Below are 24,979 nucleotides of genomic sequence, written 5' to 3' on the forward strand. Positions count from 1 at the left end.
ATTAAAATCTATCACTTAGCAATAAAAAAAATATTAATACGAATATCTCTATTATAAAAATGTATTGATTAAAATCTATCACTTAGCAATAAAAAAAATACGAATATATCTATTATAAAAATGTATCGATTAAAATCTAGACATCAAATATTGAACTGTATTTTATCTAATTAGATTAGATAATATTTTTTAAAGAATAGTCTATCATTTAATCTTTTTAAGTCAGAACTGGTAATATAAAAGGATAATGGTAAGACTTTCTCAGAGATAAACCGGAGACAGAATCAATTTTCTGGTGTGCTTTTGGTTTTGACGTTTGCAAAGCTTTCTGCGTTTGGACGTGAAAATCAGCGTAACAGAGACAGGTATTTTGTTACATTTAAGTGAAACGTATCAGTATATATAGTATTCGTAGGGTATACGTATACTCCAATATAATACTTCCAAAGAGGGTATAACTGGAAAACTGCGTTTTGGTTTTGAATTTTTTTAAAATCACAAATATCACCGTTCTTTAAGGCAAGAAGAAGGGTCACAGTGGCGTTTTTACTTAACCCATTCCCATTCCAATTCAATTTCCTTCAGTAACCCTAACCTAACCCTAAACCAAAAATTCAGAGGCTTTCTGTTTTGTGTCTGTCGATGCTCCGCGTTGGTGCTGCCAAGGCTCAATCGGAGAGGAGGGTTCCTTTGTTAAATGCTCTCTCTCTTCTCTCTCTGCTTTCCCTTTTCTCTTTTCATGTCTTCAATCACCGCATCTGCCTCTGCTCCTTCAGGGTCTCCAAAAACCCTACTTTTTGATTTTCATCCCAACCCTTTTCCTCTTTTCCATTCTCGTCCTTTGATAATCAATTTCAGCCTTTTGGGTTTCCAACTTCCATCTCCTCACCAACACGACTGATTCTAAGGTGCGATTTCGCCACGTTAATTCTCAATTTCGTCCTTTTCTGCCTCTCGTTTCTGGATTGAATTTTTGTCATTCTTTACTGTTTCTTAGTTCGACTTGTCTTTGATCTCCGTTGTCAGTCGCTTCTGTGAATTGAGGGTTTTAGTGTTTCTGATGATAGTACGATAATTGATTGATTTTTCTATTACGAATCTTATTTAGTATAATGCCGTGTTTTGTTTGCCCTTCTTCCTTTTTACCTGCTTCGCTGTAGTATTTGTTGGGACTTTGCTACTTATTGATTGACTGTTTTATCCGGTTGTTCTATTGTTTTGTGCCATACACACACATACATATATAAAACCTTTTTTATGAATTTATTATTTGTTGAAATTTTAATGCACTTTTTCTTTGTTGGATTTGTGCGCCTTTTTTTCGCAGATGCTACTATTTGGGTCATTTACTGAAGATGAAACCCGATCACTGCTGTCAAAGCAGTCTTCTGGGAAAAATGAAAAGCCTGTGGAGAAGAATCAGCTGCAGTTTGGATCTCTGAATTCTGTTACTGTTGAGTCAAACAACCTGCAAAACTCATCAAAGGCATCAGTTAGTGCACCGCCCTCTGATTCTCAGAAATGTAATGGAGTGAAAAATGATAATGATAGTTCATCTGAAGTTCCAGGAGCAATTAATGAGAATGGCAGCATTACCAATTTCTCCCCTAGCCCCACGAGTACGAGTAGTGTGAATGAAGTTGACGAGAAAAATGCAAATTCTTTTACATTACTTGATGAAGATGGTCCCTCAAACAAGTTTTCAAAATTGAGCCTAGATGCTTCCGAGACTGAAAACTCGAGGAATGTACATAAAACTGGCAATGGAGATGATTCTTCATTAAAGTTCTCCCATCGAGAACCCGCAAAGGCACCTAACGGGCATGCTGTTCTGCCTGTTAAAGACATACTGCCTCGAGGCCTTATCAACTCTGGGAATCTTTGCTTTCTTAATGCAACCGTGCAGGCCCTGTTGTCATGCTCACCTTTTGTTCATCTTTTACAGCAATTAAGAACTCGCAACCTTCCTAAGGTTAGTCTGTCTGCTGCTGCATGTCAACTAATGCTGCCATCTAGAGATTTTGTCTTAACTTATAGACGACATTATATCATTAAAGGAATACAGACCTAACAGCTGTATCATACATTTTTATTTCCCTTATGATAGCAAAGTAATGACCTGACCTTATTGCACGTTTATTGTTCTGTATTATATCAGGTTGGATATCCTACATTGACAGCATTTGCTGAGTTCATAACCCAATTTGATATGCCAAGCAACACTAACATAAACAAGCAAGATACGGATATGTTTGAGTCTGGAAGGCCATTTTGCCCTGTTATGTTTGAAAGTGTTCTAAAAAATTTTACTCCAGATGTGCCAAATAGCATTTCAGGAAGACCAAGGTTGGTGATAATTCCTTATTATTTTTTTTTTCTGTTTTTATGTTACTTTCCTAATCACCCCCTCCCAAACAAAAAAAATCTAAATAATATTCTTCCATAACCATATCTTTAGTTGTACCATTGTGTTTTTCACTAACAATGCCGCATGTACTTGCCCATGTCATGAATCCATGCTAGTTGGTTTATTTTTAACCAGTAATCAAATGTTAAAAGCATAATCTCATTGTCAAAAAATAATTTATCAATGGTCATTCATGTTTATAATCTTTGCCAGTCATGTTATTGACTTGTTTAGTGTTATTGTACATGTATAGATATAATCTTCATTTTCTTTCTTTCTCCATCCTCTTTTGGTACTCTTCAAATTTGCTTCCACTTGTATTCCTCATTTAAACAATTTTAATTGTGAACCAATGTGTCTCGGATTTTCTGGACCCATCCAGAAAGTTATTTGGTAATTTGAAAGTGTGCTGCACAGTTGTCATGTTGTAAATGGTAATATAAATATACAAATTTGAAATATAATAATCAGTATCAACATGTCACTTTCAGGCAGGAAGATGCTCAGGAATTTCTGAGCTTTGTAATGGATCAAATGCATGATGAATTACTGAAGCTGGAAGGACAATCTTCAAGTCTTAATGGCACTCAATTTTCTCTTGTTTCTTCTGTGGAAGATGATGAATGGGAAACAGTGGGGCCGAAGAATAAATCTGCTGTTACAAGGACTCAAAGCCTTCGCCCATCAGAATTAAGTAGTATTTTTGGAGGAGAGCTTAAAAGTTTGGTGAGAGCTAAAGGTACAAAACTTAACTTTATTATACGGCGTTGTTTTAACTGTAAAGACCATTAAGATTTTGTGGAATTTCATCTGGTAAGTCTGTTGCTTCATGCTGAATAGTTGTAATTCTGGGAATTTTACTTTTTGTTCTTGCCAAAATCCACCTTACCTTTCATTGTTGATATTAAAACTTGAAAGAAGAAATGGAAATGTAAATGTAAATGAAGTATCTAAAAGCCAATGTGGCCATCTCATGATTTATTTTTTGTCATTTAGGAAATAAGTCGGCCTTTGTTCAACCATATCTCTTACTCCATCTTGACATCTATCCTGAGACCGTACACACTATCGAGGATGCACTACGCTTGTTTTCTGCATCAGAAACTCTTGAAGGGTACCGGGTATCACCCACTGCAAAGGTATTTAACCCTTTTAATACATTATCTGTCACATTTGACATACAATGTTCATGCAGATAATGTTTTTATGCAAGTGGACTACGATACATTGGTACTAAAATACTCCTAAATAGTTGCCATTATATTTTCAGTACTACTGGTACCTGTGGGGTACTCTGCTACACATTCAATACTCACTCATTACACAAGTATAAGTCAGTCCATTCTTAACAAGTTTTAATGCTGTGTTATTTGCTTTGATACTAAATGACGCAAATTGTTGCTTCACTTGAATCACTCCCTTCAAAACTTATGCCCTTAAACGTGTTTAGGGACTTTATAGTTATAACATTGGGAACTCTGTATGCGGACGATGATTTTAATGGAGCTTATAGCTTTAGAAACTCATTTGTACTCTATATTATGTGTGGAACTGTATGTTCTTTGAGTTTGAATCCTTGGGTTCTTTCTTCTGCTGACTCTCTCCATTTTGTATTTGTTTAACTTTCATTGCAAACTATATTTTATAGGTTTTCTTACCCAACTTGGCTTTCTATAGTGCGCAATTATAGCCTTTGGTTGCAATAGAGGATATGCTTTGTACTACTGCAATTAAAATATCCATTTAAATTTCTTTCAGGCTGGTGTGGTGACTGCAAGAAAATCTGTACAAATAGTGACGCTTCCTAAAATAATGATATTTCACCTGATGCGTTTTGGTTACGGAAGCCAGGGAAGCATCAAGTTGCATAAGGCCGTGCAGTTTCCTCTTGAGTTGGTATTGAGTCGTGATTTGCTTGTTTCACCATCTACTAAGGTGACGTAATATGTCTTTATATTCTAGCCTCTCTGTTTCGGATGTATATGTGTGATCATGTTGATAAACCATGGCCTCTCTTTTTGATTACTAGAATGCAGCTACTTTATTGTCGATGATGTACTGATCTTTTTGTTTTGGAGATTGTTCTGTGAAGGTTTTTGCATAATAAATTTGTTTATATTACCTCAAATGTTACTACTTTTTTCGAATTCACTTTTATTCCATCAATTCATGGAATCTCTCTTCTAAAAACATGGATAGATAGCTAAGTTTCTGATACATTATTCTTACCCTAAACAACTTTCTACCACACTAATTTCAACAAAAATCAGGCAAGGGAGTATATTCTACTGCTGATTATAAGTGAATGTTTCTACTCAGTATCTTAAGAAAATTAAACTTAAGAATGTAAGAAGATATTTGAGTTCCTTTATGATAACTGATACTTTAATCTTCCACTGCACCCTCAGAATAATTTCTGGAGTATTATTGAATGTTGATTGGAAGAGGGCACTGTGGCTGATTTATTTTTATGCTTCTGCAGGGTCGAAAGTATGAACTTGTTGCTACAATTACTCACCATGGAAGGGAGCCTTCGAAGGGGCACTACACAGCTGATGCCCAATACCCTAATGGTCGGTGGCTACGATTTGATGATGCATCTGTCTTTGCTATTGGAACAAATAAGGTGCTGCATGATCAAGCCTATGTCCTTTTCTACAGACAGCTGTGAAAATATTCATGTTGTGTCAAATATCTACTCCCTTCCTGCACCTGACACAAAAACATAACTCCCCCTATAAAAAGGGATTGCCAGTTGATTAGTATCTTGCATGGGGAGAATGTGGGTGATTATTTATTAGCTGGTCAATGTCCTTTGCTCAGGGCTCAATGTCATAAATGGTTGATCCAATTCAGTGTGTGAGAAGAGTAATTGTTGTAACATTTTTTTTATGTTATCTTAAACTAGAAAAGTTTTGTAGTCCTAGTTTAGGACATGAACATGTATTTATGGTAACATCCAGTAAAGGTTTATAAGAATGTTCTGAATATTATGAAGAATTAATTGACTTGCATCTAAAGTTGTTAAGCTTTAGCTTTGATGCGTTTCTCGTTTAATGAGTGTTAAATATTGCAGCTTCTTTTATGATTTAATGATTCTTTAGATCTCTTCGATTCCAGAAGCCATGCTAAAATTTTCGGACTTCAATTGTCTAAAACCGGTCGAAAATTCAAAGAACAATCGATCACGGTCTAACCATATTGGTTGCAAGTTGTTTTAGACAGAAGCATGGTTTCTCTATGCTGTAATCAAATTTTTGTTGTTTTGCTGTTTAAGTTTTCACCTTGATGCTACTCAAATTGCTCGCTTCTTCCTCATTTTTAATTAAGAAGAATTAAAGCGGGTTATTCCCCATGAACAAGGGAAGTAAGAAAATATCCCAAGCGACATTGCAAATTTCGCAAATGTATATATTATTTGTGTATGTCTTTTGGGTGTCGATTCTTTCATGTTTTTTCTCTCCATGTTTGGGGTTAGTCGACTTTGACGTTTTAGTTGAAACATGTTAATGATTTTTCTCATTTAATTCTTTAAGCGTAGTTGAAAAAGTCCAACCCAACCAACATTTAAAATTGTTACTTTTGAAGTAGCTTGTTGCTTTAGATATTTTTAAATGAATGACTTCAAAATTTGTCCGCAGGTTGGCTGCGCCTGTATTACTTTCAAGTTTTATACTCGTTGCTTCAATTGATTGCTTCATTTCTTTCACATGGCTCGCAGACTTGCTTCTTCCTAATCCTTAAAAAGCAAAGGTTGTTGGTACAAATTAGAGGAAACATCTTTTGAATATATTAAGCATAGAAAACATCATATGGGTATTCCTCTCTTGTACATGGATAAAATATACTGCTTTTTATGGCTGATCCTAACCCAGCCAACTAAATATTGCTTCAGGAGAGAGAAATTAGGTTGTCTGGCTTGCTGACTAGTGAATGGTGGCTTTTTAGACAATTTAAAGCAATGAATAGCCTGGTTTTAAGATTTTTCGTGGTCCAACCAGATACATATCGCTGCTTTTACTTTCTTTGTACCAAATGGACGGTGGAAGAGCATAAAGGACACTCTAAATTAGGCACAAAGGACCTCTCTCTAGTTAAAGTCAATGTCTTCAGAATATCAAACTTCGATTACTTCTGTTCAAACGAAATTGTGGAATATTTTGTAGTATCTAGGAACTTATACTAGTATTATTACCATTGAAAAATAAACCATCTGAGTAATTTGCGTGTCTATATTTCAAAGAGTCAGAAAACTACAAATAGTTTATTTCAAGACTGCTATTGGTTTTTCATTTCATCCTCGTTTACCCCTTTTCTTATTTATGCCAGTTGCTGGTTTCCATGAATGAATATCACTCGTTTAAGAAGCATTATTTTTTATCAGGTAGTTGTTTTGAATACTGATCATGATCTACAAACAGAAAATCAGATATAGATACTTTTAACCACTCGTCTCCTACTATTTCACACAATCGATATATTTTAGTTCCAACAGTAGTTTTAACACATACATTTAGGAATGTCTTTTAGTTTCTATAATTTTAAATGATGTAAGCTAAAATAAATTTTGAAATAAGTAAGTATTGAAAGGTAAAAAAGTAGTATAATTCTCTGCACCATATTCTTGTTCTGATCTCATTTGCCTCCACCAACAAAATAAGAAGCAAAATGAGTAATCTGATTCAGATATCATGGATCCTGAGATATGATTCCTTGACTCAAACAACATAATTGTTTGTCCCGAGAATCTTTTTCCTTTTCCATTCTTAATCCACAGTTGTTTGTTTGGTGGTGGTGGTTGTATTTGTATTGGCTGCTGAAGAGCTCATAAGATATTTGGAGGCATTAATCTCTTTAAGGTGCGCATCATTGTAACAAAGTGCAATGTTCTGCTGTCCTTTTCCTAGAGCTAATTACTAATAAAAAAGTTATGTCTATTTAGAGCTTCGAATGGATGATGCAGCATTCATCATGCTACTAACAAAAGAACATAATTTATTTCCATTGATTGAATCCTTTGTAGGCATAGTTACAATTGTATACAAATATAAAGGTAAAATTTAAGAAAAGAAAGAAAACTATAACCACACCACTCTGCTATGTCCCCCTCATTTCTTCACCAACAAAACAATAAAAACTAAACCACCCTAATGTTCTACAATCAGCTCAGAAAAAATATATGAAATTGACACCAATGGCAAACCGAAAAGCAAAACAGCAACTCCAAGAACCAAACAAAATCTTCAGTGTTCCCCTTCTCTTAGCTGCTTTAGTCTAAAGTAACTCTTTCATTTCAGTCTATCTGCAACCTAAATCAAATTCAAAGGAGAAAATGAATCAAGAAGGAAGCACTTCTGACACTGTTAAAATAGATCGTGTGCTTCATCACTCATGTTGCTTTATGCTAGCACGAACTTATTCTCTGTGCCAAATTGTGTAGACCTATTGTCCTCTACCTCTGCATCATTATACCTTGGAACCCACCAAACTCTCACACTTTTGTCAAGGCTTCCGCTGTACAATAAAAAACCACCACCAATCCTACTAGATGATGAAGCTTGCAAACACTTCACAGGCCCTTCATGGCCATTTATGACACCAACTTTACAAAGCTTGCCAAAAGCCTCTCTTCTCCAAATCCCTATGCTTTTATCTGCTGATCCACTGCACAAAAACTCCCCCATCAGACACATGCACAACACAGCCATCTCATGTGCCTTGGTTTCAGAAACCAGCTTCCAACTCTCAGAACCTCCACTCCCCTCCCACCCCATCACAAACCCATCGGATCCTCCTCCATAAACCCATTTCCCATCCTCAGAAACAACAATAGCATTGAACGAAACATCCTTATGACCCTCCAAAACCCCCTTCAAGCAATGCTCCCCCTTCCCCTCTTTTCTCCCCCAAGCTTTAATCTTTCCATCAGCAGAAGCAGAATACACCACCCCTTTACACGCCACCAGCCCATTGATTGCATCATCATGAGCCTTAATCGACTCCAAACACTTCAAATCCGAGAGCTTCCACACCTTCAGAGTCTTATCCCACGAACCAGAATAAATCAACCCGTTATAAACCGTCAAGCAAGAAATGCTATCTGCATGCTCAATCCACAAACGTTTGTGGTGCCTCCGGGTTTGGACATAGTTGCTCTGCTTCATGAACTTTCCCAGATAGTCCTTGGTCGTGGGAAGAGAATCGACAAGCTTGAACACGTTCTCCGAGCTTCTTGACACCTTCCAAACTCTGATCCTGCTATCTTGATGTGCGGTGAAAACCTTGTTGCCAACCGTTGCAAGTGCTTTCACCGATCCCTCTCCTTGTCCGAACTTTGCAAAGACCCTCAAGTCCGGTTGCTGCCAGACTATGATATCCTTACCCTGAGAGGCACTCAGGATGAACTCACCGCACAGGGCCAAGCACGAAACGGAACCCACGTGTCCGGAGAGAACAGCGAGTGATCGGTGAGAATTGAAGAAGGCAGAAACAACGATGGGTATGCGTTGGGAACAAAAGGGGCTGTCATCGTTCTCGCTGCTGATGCTGCTGCTGCTACTGCTACAGCTGGTTGATGTTGAAGTTGGGTTTGTCCAAAGTTTGGATTTTGAATTCATTGGAGCGGAAAGATGAGTTTGGAGAAGGAGCGTATTCATTGCAGCAAATATAACGGCTGACAGAGAAGGAGCGTTGTGATGAAAACAAAACAGAGGAATTATAGAAAGAATGAAAGAGAGAGAGAGAGAAACAGAGAGAAACAGAGAGAGACAGAGAGTGGTTCCTTGTTGACAAGGGAAATGTTTTGTTAAGGTTTGAGGTTAATAATTGTGTTGTGTTGTGTTAACGGCTACATTGACTAAGAAACTGATGCAACATGGCCCTTTTGTAATGAGATGTTGCATGTTTTTGAGCTGTTACTCCTTTTTTTCTGCAATTTTTTTATTTCACCAATTACAGTCTGCCATGTGGAAAACCTCAAAAGGCTCTTTCTTTCTTATTAAGCATTTTGCTATCTCTTCAGCTCAGGTTTTCCATTTCTACACCCTGTTTTCTGTTCTCAAAATTGGTTGAGTTTTTATTTTTATTTTTATAATTATCTGATGTAATTGCATTTTGATGTGTGATTTGATGCATCATAATTGTGGGATTTAAGTGTTTTAGGCTGTAATTGTATTTAAGTCTTTCAAATACCATAAATATACCATATTATTATTAGTTACTTATATTTTAGTTTTGTAAATTAGATTTCTTTAATATATTAATTGGGTAGTTTTAGCCTCGTAGAATGTTAGTTAAAGGAATTTCAATTGATCAAAAAAATTAAAACTATTTCATTATAATATTTAAAAAACTTTTTAATGGTTTTTTTATATATAGAAATGAAAGAATAATGAGTTATTTTTATTAAAGTGTTTAATTTATTACCACGTTAGATAATAAAATAAGACTAACATAATGTTTTTAGAAAACTTTCTACTTTAAATTTATAAATTTAGTTTTCCACTTTTATATGAAAATGTTTTTGTAGAAAATTGACCAAAAAACGTTTTAAAAAACTATTATTTTGGATTTCTATGAATGTTGTCTATTGAATGATGAACTAACGTGAAAAAAATACCTTCCTAATTTCGTATTTTGAAAATATTATAAATTTCTTCTTTTCCAAAAAATTTCTCAAAATTTTGACATATTACAATTTGTAAAAGTATTTGCAGTCTTAATTAAAATGATCTCAAATATAAATTTTAAATTCAGATTGTAAAATACTTTTAATATATAAAAAATTAAAATTTTGTAATAACGTAATATATTGACTGACTATGTAATCATACAACCGTTTTTTCTAATTAAATTCTTAAACTTTTCCTGTAAAATTTATATGGTTTTGTTCACCGTTACTCAGAAAGAATAACAATTAAATAATATATATTAGAAGTTATAAATAATATAAAAACTTATACTTTTAAATAAAACTTACTCTTTTTTCCCTTAAAATAGGTTGTACTTTTGATTTCTTAACTATTATTAAGAAAATTGAATTTTTTATACTATTATTTTTTGTAACTATGAAATATTTATTAATTTTATCAATAATTTCTATATAAAAAAAAAAATTGACTGGCGGAAATCCTGTTTTCTAATTACATTAGTCTTGTTTTCTAATTAGATTTCTCTTTTTTCCACAAAGTCAAAATTCAAAATCTTAGTTAAACATATAAAGTAGATGATATTTGTTATTACTAAAGTGTTTCAACATATATATATATATATATATATATATATATATATATATATATATATATATATATATATATATATATATTACACTATGATAACAAATTGAATTTAGTAGTGGGATCATATTTTGAATTTTGCCTTCTTGAAAAGTATAAAATTTGAATTTGAGACTCTTTTAAATATTTGCATCCAGTCAGGAGCAAAATAATTAAACTGCAGGGAAAACAAATGTATATGAACAAATATTTATTTGAAGAGTAATACTATAATAATACACATTTACACACATTATATAAAGATAAAATAATTATAAAAAAATGATTTTTTACTATTTTTTTACTTAAAAAAATAAAAATAAAGAATGATAGGATCAAATTAATGTAAAAGATTAATGTCTTAAATTACTATTTCTGCTATTTGAAAGGGGTAGAAAGATGGTTAATGTGATTGGTAGAGAGCAGCACTTTTGTTGTTGTTAGCTCACAGGAATCTTGTCAACATAACTAAATCATACCTATATATATATATATATATATATATATATATATATATATATATATATATATATATATATATATATATGCTTATTTATTAATTCATGACAGAGAACATGAAAGAAAGAGAAAACATGCAAATTTATCAACTTTTATCTCCATGAATATATTTTCTTCCTCTATTTTTTATGCACAGTAGCTATGAATCAATAACAAAATTATAATAGATAGAACTTATAAACAATAAAGATTATCAAATTTATAATAGTTCATGTTATTTTGCAGCAGCTATCAGTATAAAATCTGCTTACTTTGTGTGCATATTTTTTTTTTTGTGTATTTTAATGTTTTGAAAGAGTAATAAACAAAGAATTGATTGAAAGTGGTCGGCTGCAAACACATGTAACCACTAGTTTAATCTTCCATCATTACCACGTTTGTCTTTTTACAAGAGAACATTGTGATTCCCAATAAATGGGGGAGAAATTTCAGTAAAAAGTATCTAAAAATCTTGAAAAGTTTAAAGAAAAGTTTCTTATTTCTATTAAATTATGGTGACTGTATATGCTGTTAATGGATGACTGATAAAGGAAAACCTAGTTTGTAATATTGTTTTAGGTAAAGAAGTGAGTGAGGTATTCATACAATTTACTATAAGTCATCCAACACCAAAAGAAAATTATAATTAATTTAATTTGAAAGTAATTGTTGGATTGCAATTTAATAAAAAATAAGTGATAAAATTAGTTGACATATTTATCAAAATTAGAGACAAAAAAGTTGAACACCTTATAATAAAAGACCAACCCCTTAAGGTTTTGAATTAAAATATTATTAGTTTATTTTGTAAGTTTGATTATACGAGTGAAAAATATTAAATGCAGAATTCTTATATTAATTTGAGAGGTTCACAAACTTATCCCTGAATTCTCCTTAAAGATGCAAGTTTTAATATAAACAAAATTTATATGCATATTGACAAAATTTTGTTACAGTCACTCAACCACTTTAAACAATAATATAAACTGATTTTCTATGAAATTTGATTGTTCATTCATTGTTTCATCATACTTAATTAATTACTTATTCTTAATGCGTGGTTGATAGAATAATTAGAAGCAATACGGCTTAAGTTTGTGCAGTAGGTGAGTTTGGTGAGCTGGTTTGGTATTTTAGCTAGGAAGAATAAATATGCTGAAGAATTAAACTCAGTTCTCTCAGTGCATGAGGTGTCAACCATGCTTTTGATAGCTTTGTAGTTGCAGAAGCTATCATTGTCACACTCTATGACTTGTGACTTAAAGGAAGTTCCAATAGCTAGCTTTTTGTGTTCTCCTCTCAATACTTACAATTTAAGCTTATTGCAAGGTTTGTGCAACCAAAGGTTTAAGAACAAATATCATAAAAAGTTTTAATTAAGATGAACTATATCTGGTTAGAATTCTAAGAGTCTAAGTTCCAAGTTGAGTAAAAACGAAAAAAGGAACATTATATAAATGTGAAAACCTATTATCAAAGTTTTTGATAAGGAGTGGTGTTAATTTCTTATATGATTAGTGTTAGAAAGTGGGTGATAGACATTTCGTGAGTGATAGTAGAAATTAGATAGTCCAATAGGAGCCCGACAACAGGTAGAATAGAAATGTCCAAGAAATGAATATATCGTTAGGATAAGCTTTTTAACGATGACTCCAATACTATGTTAGAAGATGACTTAAGCCTAACTCAACCTCATAAAACCGATTTTAAAAACCAACTTGCAATGTGAGATTTGCACCTCACTTATATATTATAATTTGACCTTATCTTCTAACAATTAGACTCAGATTTCATTGGTGTTGTATTTTTCCAGTGAACCTTCACGATAAACCTAACAAACCTAGTATCTTTATGTAAAGTAACATGTTATGTTCTGATAGTGTAATCTGATTGAGCTACTTGCACTCAGTGATTAATAACAATTTACATTTGAGGAAGTTCCAAACAACTGATATGATTTAGATTCCGATATTTAAATAATGGTTCAGTGTGATAGGAGATGCATTTGGACATTCCTTCTCGAAATCGTGAATATCTGCTTTATCCAACATAGGAAATGTTTGCTTCTGATATATGGCACAACATTACTGGTTTATACCTTGGAAATCTAGTTTTGAATTTAATGAACTGTTGAGTGATAGCCACCTGGAGGAGCAGTAACATTAAAGTAAACTAATTTTGCAAAAAAGTGTCAGAAAAAAGTTGGAAAGTGCAGCATAGTTTATGTGATTTGGTAGAAAGCAAAAATTTATGTTATTGTTAGCTCACATGAATCACATCAACTCAACAAACTTGATTTTGTCGTTCTTATAAACTAATGTGAATTGCATCTGTGAGAGAGATAATGAGATTGGTGCTAACTTCTTTTCTTTTGCTTCTATTTTATTGTTTCATTCACAGGACCACGCAGGCTCTTACATAGATCAATTCAATTGAAGTTGGTCGGCTACAAGCATTGCATTAACTAATCAAATATTGTCTTAAAGAAACAAGAGAACACACATAAGTAATACAAACAAGGTTAAAATTCTTTTATAGAATTAATGTTGTCTTCCATCAGTAGAAATTGCCTCTGAAGTACATCCGCACATAAGAAAAAATATAGGAAAATGATATTTTAACACTATTTTTTGACATCATTTTGACACTGCACACGTGTCAAAATATAATTGGACGATTTCAAATTAAAAAAGTTGAGGCAGGAGTATATTTGAAAAAGAAAAACCAAAGTTTGTTTTTTTAAATTGAAATCGTCCAATCACATTTTGACATGTGTGCAGTATCAAAATGGTGTGAAAAAATAGAGTTAAAATATCATTTTCCAAAAATCTATGATAGATAAAGAGATTTGAATCCATATACACGTGATTATGCCTTTTAAAAAAGGACTAATTAAGACCATCAATTTGGAAGTTGAAGTTGGGAAGACGTAAAATAATCTTAGAATGGAGGAAATTGATTGACAGAACCTAGTAAATAAGGACCACTGGCCCAAATTGGAGAAGGGGTCCCCAATAAAGGAGGTGCGGAAAGTAAAAGCAATTTTATTTCCTACTCATCTTCACCTTGCTAGTTGAGTAAACAACCCCCAACTGTGAAGAAAAAAGCAATTGCATTTGGATGATGGCTGGAATCATAAGCCAGCTTTTGATCACATCACATTGTCATTAAAAAAATAATATTTAGTTTTCTCTTATCTCTCTATTCTATGTTCATAAAAGACATGGTTATGTCATAGTGGTTTCACACCTCACTTTCTGGTTTTGAGGAATGAATGAATTAATGATAGGGGTTCGTATAAAATGGTTTAATTAATTTAGCTCTGTTTTTTTGTCAATGAAGGGGTTTATTTTGAACAAATAATTACTTACTTGATCAATTTTTTTAATTATACAAAATAAATAAATAAATAAATAACTTCTCTTGAATGGAAAAAAAAAATTAGAATGACTTTTGGGTCAAATTGATTCCAAGCCCAAGTACGAGTGACGACGTCAAAAAAAGTTCTATGTGCAGATGTAATATTCGAGTCTATAAATCATTACCAACAGGGGAAAGTGTAATATCTGTTTCGATTTCTTTCTTGATCCCCAGGGGTGTGTTTTGGTGGTACTGTACAAAGAAAAAAATAATGCTTTGGACAAAAATTTTGTGGCCCAAAGGAATCATAAAAATATCAAGTTACTAAATCAAGTGTTTCTTCTTGCACCCTACACTTTTCCTTTCACTCCACATTTTTTAAAAATTCCAAAACTACTCTATATTTCAAAAAATCCTATATCTGTTTCTTTATTTTGAAATTCGTTAAAGGATTTTTCAAATGCTTTAATGAGTTTTGAAATCCTTTGAAAAAAAGTTATTTTTGGAATGTGGGAATGCAGAGAAAAATGTGAAGAAACACTCTATTGAATCAAGTCAATTCAAATTAGTGACAAAAACAAAGTCAATTCGTATTGAATGAAGATTATTAGACTTTAAGTGTTTTTTAGTGTGATTACTTCTTGCTTAATTGTATACTTCCCCTTTGAGAATTTTTCATATAAAAAGTTCACACTTCTTTGCAAGATCAATGATGAATTCCACGATAGCTTATTGATGTACTTCCTAAAAGTACTCCTAGCATTGCTTAATGCTAATTATCAGCCAGGAAGAAACAACAAAAGCGAGTTTGAACATGCATGCTTGCACTTTTCATTATGAACTATGATCATATAATACCCGTTTTACTACATGATTTGATAGTATGTAATGCTTACAATGATTGTTGGAACTTACTATTACACCCTATCTTGTATATAATTTGTGTAAAATTACAGTTATATACATTATAAAGAGTGAAAATTTGTTCCTACGTCCATATCTCCTTTGTCTTTCACTAACATATGATGTTGTTTCTATCTGTGTGGTGTCTATCTATAATATAGCCTTCACTTACGTATGCTCTCTTTCTTGAATGAGCAGTCACTTTGTAATGTGGAAACTGTCCATAACTTCTTTTGTATTTGAGACGACAAACTACAATGAAGTAGATAAGAGTCAATGTATTTTGAATATAATATGTTTCTTCCAACGCTTAAAATAAAATAAAAAGTTTAGAGCTATGAAGTCATTTTAAAGACATCAAATCAGAACTGAAAATAATATCAAACAAAGAATGGTAATTTCACTTCACTCGCAGCTTTAAAGTCAAGATGCTTTCATGCTTACTGGAGCATGTTTGGCAAAAGTAAAAATTTACGATAGAAAGATGTTATCTTATGATATTTTATAGTATCATGATCTCTTGAGATTTTTATTTAAATTTTTTATCCATTTATTTATTTAATTATAATTTTAGAAATATTTTATTATAATACGATTTTTTAGAATATATATATTGCCATTCGCTGTATAAAATGGACTCTGTTGTATAGTTTAAGACCTATTGAATCTATTTTTCTTTTTCAAAAATTTGGAAGATGATGGAGAAATATAATGGGTGCCACATTAATTTTTTGTTCTGAAAGAGGAAATCATTCATCTTTATACTTATATGTAGATAGGTTGATGCCCACATAAAAGTCTGGCATGCAAGAAACGTTACTGAGTTGGATAGTCTTAAAAAGTAAATTGTAGAACTACGTATTATTGTTGCAATTTGCCAATGGGAGAAATAATTTAGACATCATGTGACTATTCTTTTTGTTCTTGTTCTGTGATTGTTTATTGCTTAAACAGATGCCTATTTCTTCTTTCTTTTTCCTTTTGGATCTTTTCTAAAGAAACAGAGTGCACAGAAAGAAATCCACAAATTAATCCTTTATCAATATATAGAAATATAGAAACAGATGAAAAATGAATGGGTTAAAAAACAAATAAACTCTGTTTATTTCCTGTGACTATGGAAGCCAGTGAGAGTAGAATACAAGAGAGTAAGCACTAACCTCTAGGCTTAAGTCCTTCCTTGTAGCATGTGCTCTTAGATAACCAAATTCGGAAATCCTTTTCAGGCTCCAGCTCTCAACCTATATATGTAAGAAAATAAAAATGTGATTTCTTAGTAAAAAATTGTAATCAGATGTACATTTTAAAAAATTATATTATGTAATTTTCTTGCACAGAGAGAAAATATGTGAAGTGTGGAGGATTGAGAAGAGAAGAAAAGAAAAGATAATTACATTGCTTGAAAAGTTGTCCAAGGTGAAGCCAGCCATGCCAATGACAACTTGCACTGGAGCACTGTAATTTCGGCCATCATATGTATCCATTCCATTTTTATCTTTTGTAGGCATGGCTTTACATTTATGTTGAAACACGGAACAAGTTCTCTCATAATTATGTACATGGCCGAAAAGAGCCAAGTCAACCTATTTCGTTTTCACATTACCGTCACTTACCACAAACATGTCAATGAACTGTATACAAGATCTAAGAAGCTTGATTTTCTAACCTTATTTTGAAATAGCAATGGCTCCACAGCTTCATTAAATTTGTTTTCAGACGATAACAATCCCTGGTGAGAAGTGTACATCGGTCTATGTCTGCACGTTAAAGTGTCATGCATAATATGCTTCATAGATAGATCCAATGATGTGAATTTGGGGCAAGCAATTCTTTAAAAATGTGCATAACTCACTTACCCCATGAAGATTAGCCAAGGAGTTTTCTGTCGATTAACCGATGCCATGTCCTTTTGCATCCACGCATACTGCAACGGGGAAGATACACATATTATGTAACCATTCAATCGAACTAAAGATAAAAAAAACATAATAGTGGGTTCCCTCATTTTACCTGCTCAGAATTTTCTGACCAATCATGCTCAGTTGATATTACTGTGAAATGAACACTTCCTTGTTCTATAGAGTACCAAGGCTTATCCTTTGCTGAAGTTGGCATTGGGAAATATGTTTCATACGGTACTCCACATTCCCCACCAGAGTCAGGAGTAATATATACTGAACCAGAATCTACGTAATCCCTGAGTGAAAACAAAGTGTTTAGAAATGATACTCAATAATTTGTACAGGAAATTGAGTAATGATTTTGTGGGAACTTTTGTATAAACTCTTTAAGTAAGGTATACTACAGGAAAACGTTCGCTGGACAGAATTGTCTTAATATGAATGAAATACCTCTCATGATTCCCTATTGCTGTCATATAAGAAAGCCTGGAAGCTACTGGGTTGATAAGGTGAAGGAAGAAATCCCATTCTGCTAGAAAACCTGTCGCATAGCTTATGTCTCCGATGTGAAACACTGAATTTACTTTTTTGGAATTTACGTCTTTGGCTATAGCTTTAATCACTGAAAGAGCTCCGGGCTGTTTGAAAAACAATACAGGAGATGTCCCCAGTAGCCAAATCCTTACTTAGTGCGCATATCATATGCATAACATATAAAATCTAAATGATAAAATGTTTGAAGTAGCAGTTCTACCTGAATGTAGTGTTCTTTGGAAGCATCGAGAGGAGTTTTGCCCATATCACCAAATGCAATGAATCTGACCTCATCCGATCCTCCAGCTGGTGGAGTTGAAAACTGAATTTCTTTACTCCAACCAACCGAGTCACTGGACCATAAGAAGGAGGGAAATTAGTTTTTTTAATGGGTTAAATCTCAATTCTTAAGGTTCAAGTGCGAATTAGAATAGCTTCGTTGAACGACATTTAAGTGAGAAAGATTCGCATGTCTATTTATTTAATATTTTAGGCTGAGTCAAATTTACTTAGGGTCTATTATGCAAAGGACCCTACACACATTGTGAAAGAGATTTACAATTGTGGAGGATATCATTGAGATTTGAGTGGTTGTTGAATCACTTAGTACTGGTTTGGAGAAATGCTTTAAACAAAGTTTCTGAAAATACTCTTTATATTTTTGGGACTCTGAATGTACTACTTTTAAAAGGACTCTAATGGTGGTCTAAACATACCTTAAGTTGCCTGCGAGTCAGGTTCTTTTATTTGACAGACATTCAGTTTAAAATCAACTTCGGATAGTATTATTAATGCGTCTAGATGGCTAAAGAGATACTTTATCAAACTATATCTTCAATTTATCCCATAAAGTTAATACCTTCCATATTTGTAGGAAAATGGGCTTGAAGGATTTAGTCCTGTCATAAGTGCTGAATGAATGTATCCCGGATCATGCCATCCGAAGTCCTTAGCAGGACTGGGCAGCGCTGAACCTGTCAATTTCAAATGGAAACCAACAATAATGGGCAAAATCATTCTAAACCGATTACAAATGTTTTATAAAAACACTAGTTCACTTAATTAATGGTAATGCTTCATTTTAAACTAAATACAGAAGCATATTTACGGATTCATAAGACATCGCTCATAATTATTTATTAGCAAACTATGATTGAGAATTATGTCAAATACATAAAGTGCATACTTATTTATGAGTGAGGAAAATAAAGTAAAGCTATCACTCACTACACATATCAGCTTGTGAGAATGTAGTGACTGTTGAAGTAACTGCTTTTCCATTTGCATATTGGATTTGCTGAGGCTCCTCGTCTCCACTAACCCATGTCAATCTCATCTGCAGCTCCAAATCACATTTCAGAATAAACGACAAAGAATATTTGAAGAAGAAAAAGTAGCTTAATTGGTACTCACTGATGCTCCAGTTGAATCTATACTTGATAAATGGCCATAGAGTGGCCTCTTGGGATTAGCAAAACTCAAGGGCGTGGACCTTCCTACAAGGCAGGGTTTCAGGAATCCACCAGAGAAGAACACGAACTCAATGTCACTTCTAATATTGATGACATGAAATTGTATTGAACCACTGCACGTTGAGATAACGCATTTCCCATCTTGGTATTTCTTGCATTCTTTGTTTTTGCAACTGAGGTAGTTTGGATCATTTTTCATGTACTGTGCCTGCGTTTTTGTTAATCCGATTGTACATATCAGAATTGATTAATAAATTACAAAATCTGTTAATTTCCATTTTAGTTCGTTTTTAAGAAAAATTGAGATTGGTGAAACTCACCTTGGCTCCCTTAGATGAACACACACACTCAAGTAATACCCAAGATTATTGTCCAAACCCCATTTTCAGAGTATTAATCATTAATGTAAGAACTTTCTTGTGCATTATTAAGGAATTCATTTACTATGATTCATGTATTCATCTTCTTGTTTTCATTATTGTCCAATTGTCCATTTTTTCTGCTTTTGAACTATCCGTCAAAAGCATATTAACGTACATCACAATATTAATAAAAAAAAGAAAAAAGAAAAAAAAAAGAACAGATTTATGTCAGAATTTGGTTGCAGACAGTGACAAAAGGAGGCATTTCACATGTTTATGTGCGAAAACCTACGAATCCATGTTTATAATTATTAACAACACTTGCAAGGGAGACAAGATAATCAGGTAGAAGAATAATATATTATTAACTAATTACGAGTAAGAATATGCCTTTTATTCCTTCCTTGCCTGAAACTAAATAAATTAACTAAATGCGTAAATCCTGAGTGAAAAAAAAAATGATAATACTAATTTTTAGCTTGCAATAACAATAACAGATTGTGTCATGTCTATTTAACATTGCCTTCTAAAGAGCACAATTGTAACATCTTGTAATTTTTCCTTTCCAAATTCTGATCTTATAAATTATGAAATACTTCAAATTGTTTTCAAATTTTGACAATTTTTTTATAAACTTTAAATTATTTTATAAAAAAATCCATCATAAATACTCATATGGTTAGGGAAGCAACAAGGTTTCGGACAAAAACCGATAAAGAGGCCAAGCTAGTTTAATTTTAAAAATAAAAATATTACTTGTATTACAAATTTCAAAACAGACAAGAGAAATAGAGAAAAAAGAAAGGATTAGAAATGATATATAATTAATGATGTGATAGAAAGAAATGAAAAAGAAAAAAGTATTATTATATAATTTGATATACAAATAGATAACTAAAAGAGTTAGAGAAAAACTAAATCATACATAATTTAAATTAAAATAACTAAAGGTGAGATTTCATTTCATTCACAGATTTTACATACTTGAACTTTTTATTTTATTTTAAATATATTTTTTTTTCTGGTGGGCTGAATGCGTGGTTGGTTCCACTTGCACATAAATACACCTCAATTTTATTTTATTTTTGTTGACAGAAGAATCTTTATGTAACTTTTATGCATGTTTTCTTAAATTTGATAATTTCAAATCCTCTGAGATTTAATCCAAAGAGAATTTTTTTTTCCAATATTTATGTGAGTGTAAAGTCATCACGGAAGGAATCGAATATAAACATTATTTATTTTCACATCAATCTATCTGATTTTGACGCATGGATAAAATCGATACGTTCATTTTTATTTTTTTTCTTTTATCTGTTTTGGTGTAAATGTGTAAACACATTTTCTGATTATTAAGCAAGAGACAAGATTGGATATCACTATTTATTAAGATGTGGTACTGAAAGTGTGAAAGAAACAATATACTAGCATGGATTCGGACCTAAAAAGAATATCCTTGATTTTTTATGCTAATTGCTTTAAAAATTATATCTATAATTGTTTTAATTAATTCAACGGATAAAAATATTTACACTGACCACATTGATAATTAAATTTTCTCACTTTAATAAAACCTTCAAAAATTATGAATGGTTGAGAATTAAAATCAGAAAAAATATATTTATGTGAGGTGTTTATGACATGCCAAAAATGAGTTGAACTGGATTGGTCCATCACCAAAAACACGAATCATAAATTGTAATTGCCGACAAACTAGCAGTTGATCCGTCACTTTTTTTTAATTCTTTTATAATTTTTTTTATTTTAATTTGCAAAATTTGTTTGTATATATATACTTATAAATAAATATTTAAAAAATATTTAATCATATAATATTTTCTTAATTACTGACTAATTAATATTACCAAAACCCATTTTAACATTTATACGTGTTTCTCTGAGACCATCTTTTCCCAATGGTTCATTTGTGTAGGCTAAATAATTTAATAGATAGATTATGTTACAAAGCAACCACGTTATGACTTCAGAATTGAAATCTTTAAGAAACGTCCAAGTAATGTTCATGTATAGTGTAAAAGCAGTGGCAAACATTGAAAAGAATACACGTGAACACTGTTGGGATCACTGGATATGTAACGTCTAACATAAAAACAAAAATGATATTTTCATACATAAAAAAAAGAAGAAAAAAACCGCTTTACCACTCGTTTTAATAATACGATAGTATATACTGGTATAAGTTTAAAAATTAAAGAAAATATTAATTTATTTGTTGTTTATATTTTATTTGAAGGATGTTAAAATATCATCCACCATATAAAAAATATCTTTAATTTAGTATCTGAATAATAAATTTAACATCTAGATTTTAAGATCCAAATTTTACAACATTTGTGACTTAAATCTCTTTATTAAAATATGCTAATATAATATAAAATTTAAGATTACAAGTCCTAAATAAAATTCTAAATTTTGAAAATGAAAAACTAATGTGTAAATATGATAAAATTCTTTCATAATGATAAATATGTCTTAATAGTAATTTGGCAAAATAATTTTTTTTATATGAATTCATAAAAACATAAAGAATGATATAAAATTTGCAAGCAGGATTTTTCAACTTTTATTATGATGATATAAAATTTATATTTTGAATTTTAAATTCTTGGATCATAATAATAAAATGTACTTTTCATTTAAAAATAGTCTAACTTCCAACTAAAAAAATATTTATTAAAATAAAATCTTATAAAGCTTGAATATTAATTAACATGAAACTTTAAAAAGAATTAAAAATTCATGAACTTTTCCAGTGTGAACATAGATACCACCAAGTTGGAGTTTGAGTATTTGCCACTAGTCACTAGGAAAAAGTCAAACTAAACATATCAAAAAGAAACAAAGTCCCTGTGCATGATTTGTGGTACGAGGCAAAGGCAGCAAAAATAGTTAATGCCAGCTTACTGACATTATGAATAGTTGGAATTGAAAGTTTTTTCAAAAAAATATTTCATCTATGAATATAATTTTGACATTTTTTTTTCTATCATGTCTTTAAATAATAAACTCAGAGAAGGATATTTAGCTAGTATAATGTTATTATTTTCATTTGTTTTCTATTGATGATGCTAATTACCTTTGTGTCAAGTGATACTTGATGTGATATTCTGCCAAACCATCTATATGAATTATTTGATATTTTTTATTGTTATTTTCTTGAACAATATTTAACATGAATAACTATAAAAATAACAAATAATTTTTTATATAAAATTATTAACAATATAACATTTCGTGAAGAAAATACACCAATATCTAATCACTCAAAATATATACATATATTGAAATTTTTATCAAACAGGGAATAATATGAACGACAATGAATCTTTTAGGACATAACTGTGTTTTATTAAACTATACAGAAATCACAAGGACTGATTGAAAATAAGGTAGTTGAAAAGGAATACCAAAGTATTAATTTGCCAAAGGAGCAATTTTTTCACTGGTATTACCCAAATAATAGGTGTGGCATTTATGAGTCTCGCTATGAGCATTGAATGAATGCACGATGCTTGTTTGTTTATTTATTTTGTTTTTATTCATAGGATATTTTAAGCAAGCAGAAAATAGTGGAAGAATAAATTAATGACCTCTAATGAAAGAAAATGGTTGTGACAAAAATGGAGCATTAAAATAATGTAAAGGAAAATAGAGAAAGAAAAGTAAAATAGTAAGTTCATGTGTTGATGAACATACCTTGACAGGGTAGTGACATAACAGAGGAAGTTTGGCCGTATCACCAGTTTGTAGATAGAACAACTCATTCAGCACACAAGATTTCACACTGTGCATCAACAAAACCAAATTGTTGTTATTGGAATTTGTAGAATTTGTATGAGCAATAAATAATAGTAAGATAATGATGATTAAGATGATGAAGATGATGAAGAGCAAGGTTGCATCTCCATTATCATTATCTATTCATATATAACTCATCACATGAATGAATTCTTACTCAGAATTTGAAGGTGAGATCATGGCAACCCAATCACCGTCTGAAGGATTGGAAACCCCTGTGACTGTAACTCTCACAAACTCGTCATCCGATAGAGTGGAATTTGAGTCGACATTCACTTTGAGGAAGGGATTTGAAGCAGAGCAATCTTTCAAAATTCGTCTGTTTATCATTCTGAATTCTGATAGTGCAGTGAAATTGCGGTGTAGGACTGTGGTGTTAGTAACCACCAAGTCCAGAAGCGAGGGAGTGACAGTTTTAGAGGTCGAACAACTAAGGAAAATAACCAGTAAAATGGAAACATGTTTGAGGATAATTCGATTACAAAACTCCATTGAAGAAACACAGATTTGCAAGTTATGCATAAGGCTTTCCTTTCCAAGAAAGAAAATAAGATCTTCCCAACTTTCCCTCTCTTAAATAACATGCACTCCTTTCACACTTCCTTTTTTCTTTTCCCAAAATACCCCTTTTCGTTTTCCAAATGTGTTCTGTTTTCTCTTCTCTTCTCTTCTCTCTGTCTGCTTACTCACGAGGAAGATCTGCGCGTGTGGGTTTCAATGCAGAGCCATCCTTGCAGCACTGCTTGAATACAGTAACACTTAATAAAGCAATTCCACAAACACATCATCTACGCATTGCTCCCACTCTCCAAGATACACTTCCAAAAGCCTCTCACCTGGACCACAAAGATCATTTCACAAAAACTAAACTAAACAAAGAAAATCTTTCACGAACACAACCAAAATGCACCATGATGGCAGCATACGTATACTCATAGCAAAGAAAATCAATTTCAAGATGTACACAAATGCGTAAAAACGTGTCTGTGAAAAAAACAATTGAAATTTGGCATACACTTACACGAACAATGTTAAACAAAAAGTGATGGAGGTTATCGCGATTTGAATGGAAGGTTGGAGAATCGAGAAAATGAAGAAAGATGGTGAGAAAGAGGGAAATATAAAGCGGGAGTGAGAATTTACGAGTTGTGTTCATAAACGAGAAATGTTTATATTTATAAGGAAAATCTTCTAATCTGTTTGCTTCCTTAATCTGATTAATCATGCTAATTAGTTAGATGATTGCGATGTATACTTTATTTAATACCATACTCTGTGGGAAAGAGAACGTGGTGATTCGTTCGAGAATACGTAGTGGTTCGGTCGAGGATACAAGAGTTTTAATTCGTCGGTTGATGCTTGTTTTTTTTTTTTGGTAAGAATATCCGTTAACAAGAATTTAAATCTAATTCAATTTCATAAGATTTGAATTTATTTATATATTTTAAAT

At 32.1% G+C, this 24,979-nt stretch overlaps 3 protein-coding genes across 5 annotated transcripts; 1 reads left to right on the forward strand and 2 right to left on the reverse strand.

Annotated features, from left to right (window-relative positions):
• The first annotated feature begins 256 nt into the window (after window positions 1–256).
• LOC106779239 (ubiquitin carboxyl-terminal hydrolase 24) lies at window positions 257–5,450 on the forward strand. 3 transcript variants are annotated; one of them, XM_014667320.2, is made up of 7 exons: window positions 257–365; window positions 1,328–1,972; window positions 2,159–2,346; window positions 2,899–3,146; window positions 3,404–3,546; window positions 4,166–4,342; window positions 4,890–5,078. In XM_014667320.2, exons 2-7 carry the CDS (start codon window positions 1,328–1,330, stop codon window positions 5,076–5,078), a joined length of 1,590 nt encoding a protein of 529 aa, XP_014522806.1. In that variant the 5' UTR covers window positions 257–365. The 3 variants fall into 3 exon arrangements, with proteins under 3 accessions (XP_014522806.1, XP_014522803.1, XP_022632899.1); XM_014667317.2 differs by lacking the exon at window positions 257–365 and adding an exon at window positions 511–908; XM_022777178.1 differs by lacking the exon at window positions 257–365 and having other exon boundaries at window positions 4,890–5,450.
• A 1,932-nt stretch (window positions 5,451–7,382) lies between these two features.
• Window positions 7,383–9,024, reverse strand: LOC106779411 (protein JINGUBANG). Its single transcript, XM_014667511.2, has one exon. The coding sequence runs from the start codon at window positions 9,022–9,024 to the stop codon at window positions 7,807–7,809; it is 1,218 nt and encodes a 405-aa protein (XP_014522997.2). The 3' UTR covers window positions 7,383–7,806.
• A 6,318-nt stretch (window positions 9,025–15,342) lies between these two features.
• On the reverse strand, window positions 15,343–24,688 carry LOC106779198 (probable inactive purple acid phosphatase 27). The gene is made up of 14 exons (XM_014667267.2): window positions 24,551–24,688; window positions 23,687–24,365; window positions 23,428–23,515; window positions 19,290–19,556; window positions 19,104–19,212; window positions 18,736–18,850; window positions 18,097–18,229; window positions 17,793–17,980; window positions 17,452–17,638; window positions 17,298–17,365; window positions 17,108–17,198; window positions 16,836–17,024; window positions 16,602–16,682; window positions 15,343–15,693 (listed from the first exon to the last, which is right to left on the reverse strand). The coding sequence occupies exons 2-14, from the start codon at window positions 24,049–24,051 to the stop codon at window positions 15,640–15,642; spliced, it is 1,935 nt and encodes a 644-aa protein (XP_014522753.1). The 5' UTR covers window positions 24,052–24,365; window positions 24,551–24,688; the 3' UTR covers window positions 15,343–15,639.
• Between the last annotated feature and the right edge of the window lie 291 nt (window positions 24,689–24,979).

Source organism: Vigna radiata, chromosome 2, assembly GCF_000741045.1.
Source record: "Vigna radiata var. radiata cultivar VC1973A chromosome 2, Vradiata_ver6, whole genome shotgun sequence".
NCBI classification, from domain to species: domain Eukaryota; kingdom Viridiplantae; phylum Streptophyta; class Magnoliopsida; order Fabales; family Fabaceae; genus Vigna; species Vigna radiata.

What these genes read in the sequence shown, in the direction of transcription:
- LOC106779239 (XM_014667320.2), top strand. Translation starts at nt 1,328, where the DNA reads ATGCTACTATTTGGGTCATTTACTGAAGATGAAACCCGATCACTGCTG. An exon ending in GAACTCGCAACCTTCCTAAG is followed by an intron (nt 1,973 to 2,158) that starts GTTAGTCTGTCT and finishes GTATTATATCAG; the next exon opens with GTTGGATATCCTACATTGAC. An exon ending in AGCATTTCAGGAAGACCAAG is followed by an intron (nt 2,347 to 2,898) that starts GTTGGTGATAAT and finishes TGTCACTTTCAG; the next exon opens with GCAGGAAGATGCTCAGGAAT.
- LOC106779198 (XM_014667267.2), bottom strand. Translation starts at nt 24,051, where the DNA reads ATGCATAACTTGCAAATCTGTGTTTCTTCAATGGAGTTTTGTAATCGA. An exon ending in TTTTCCTACAAATATGGAAG is followed by an intron (nt 18,230 to 18,735) that starts GTATTAACTTTA and finishes CTTATGGTCCAG; the next exon opens with TGACTCGGTTGGTTGGAGTA. An exon ending in GCAATAGGGAATCATGAGAG is followed by an intron (nt 17,639 to 17,792) that starts GTATTTCATTCA and finishes GTTTTCACTCAG; the next exon opens with GGATTACGTAGATTCTGGTT.
- LOC106779411 (XM_014667511.2), bottom strand. Translation starts at nt 9,024, where the DNA reads ATGAATTCAAAATCCAAACTTTGGACAAACCCAACTTCAACATCAACC.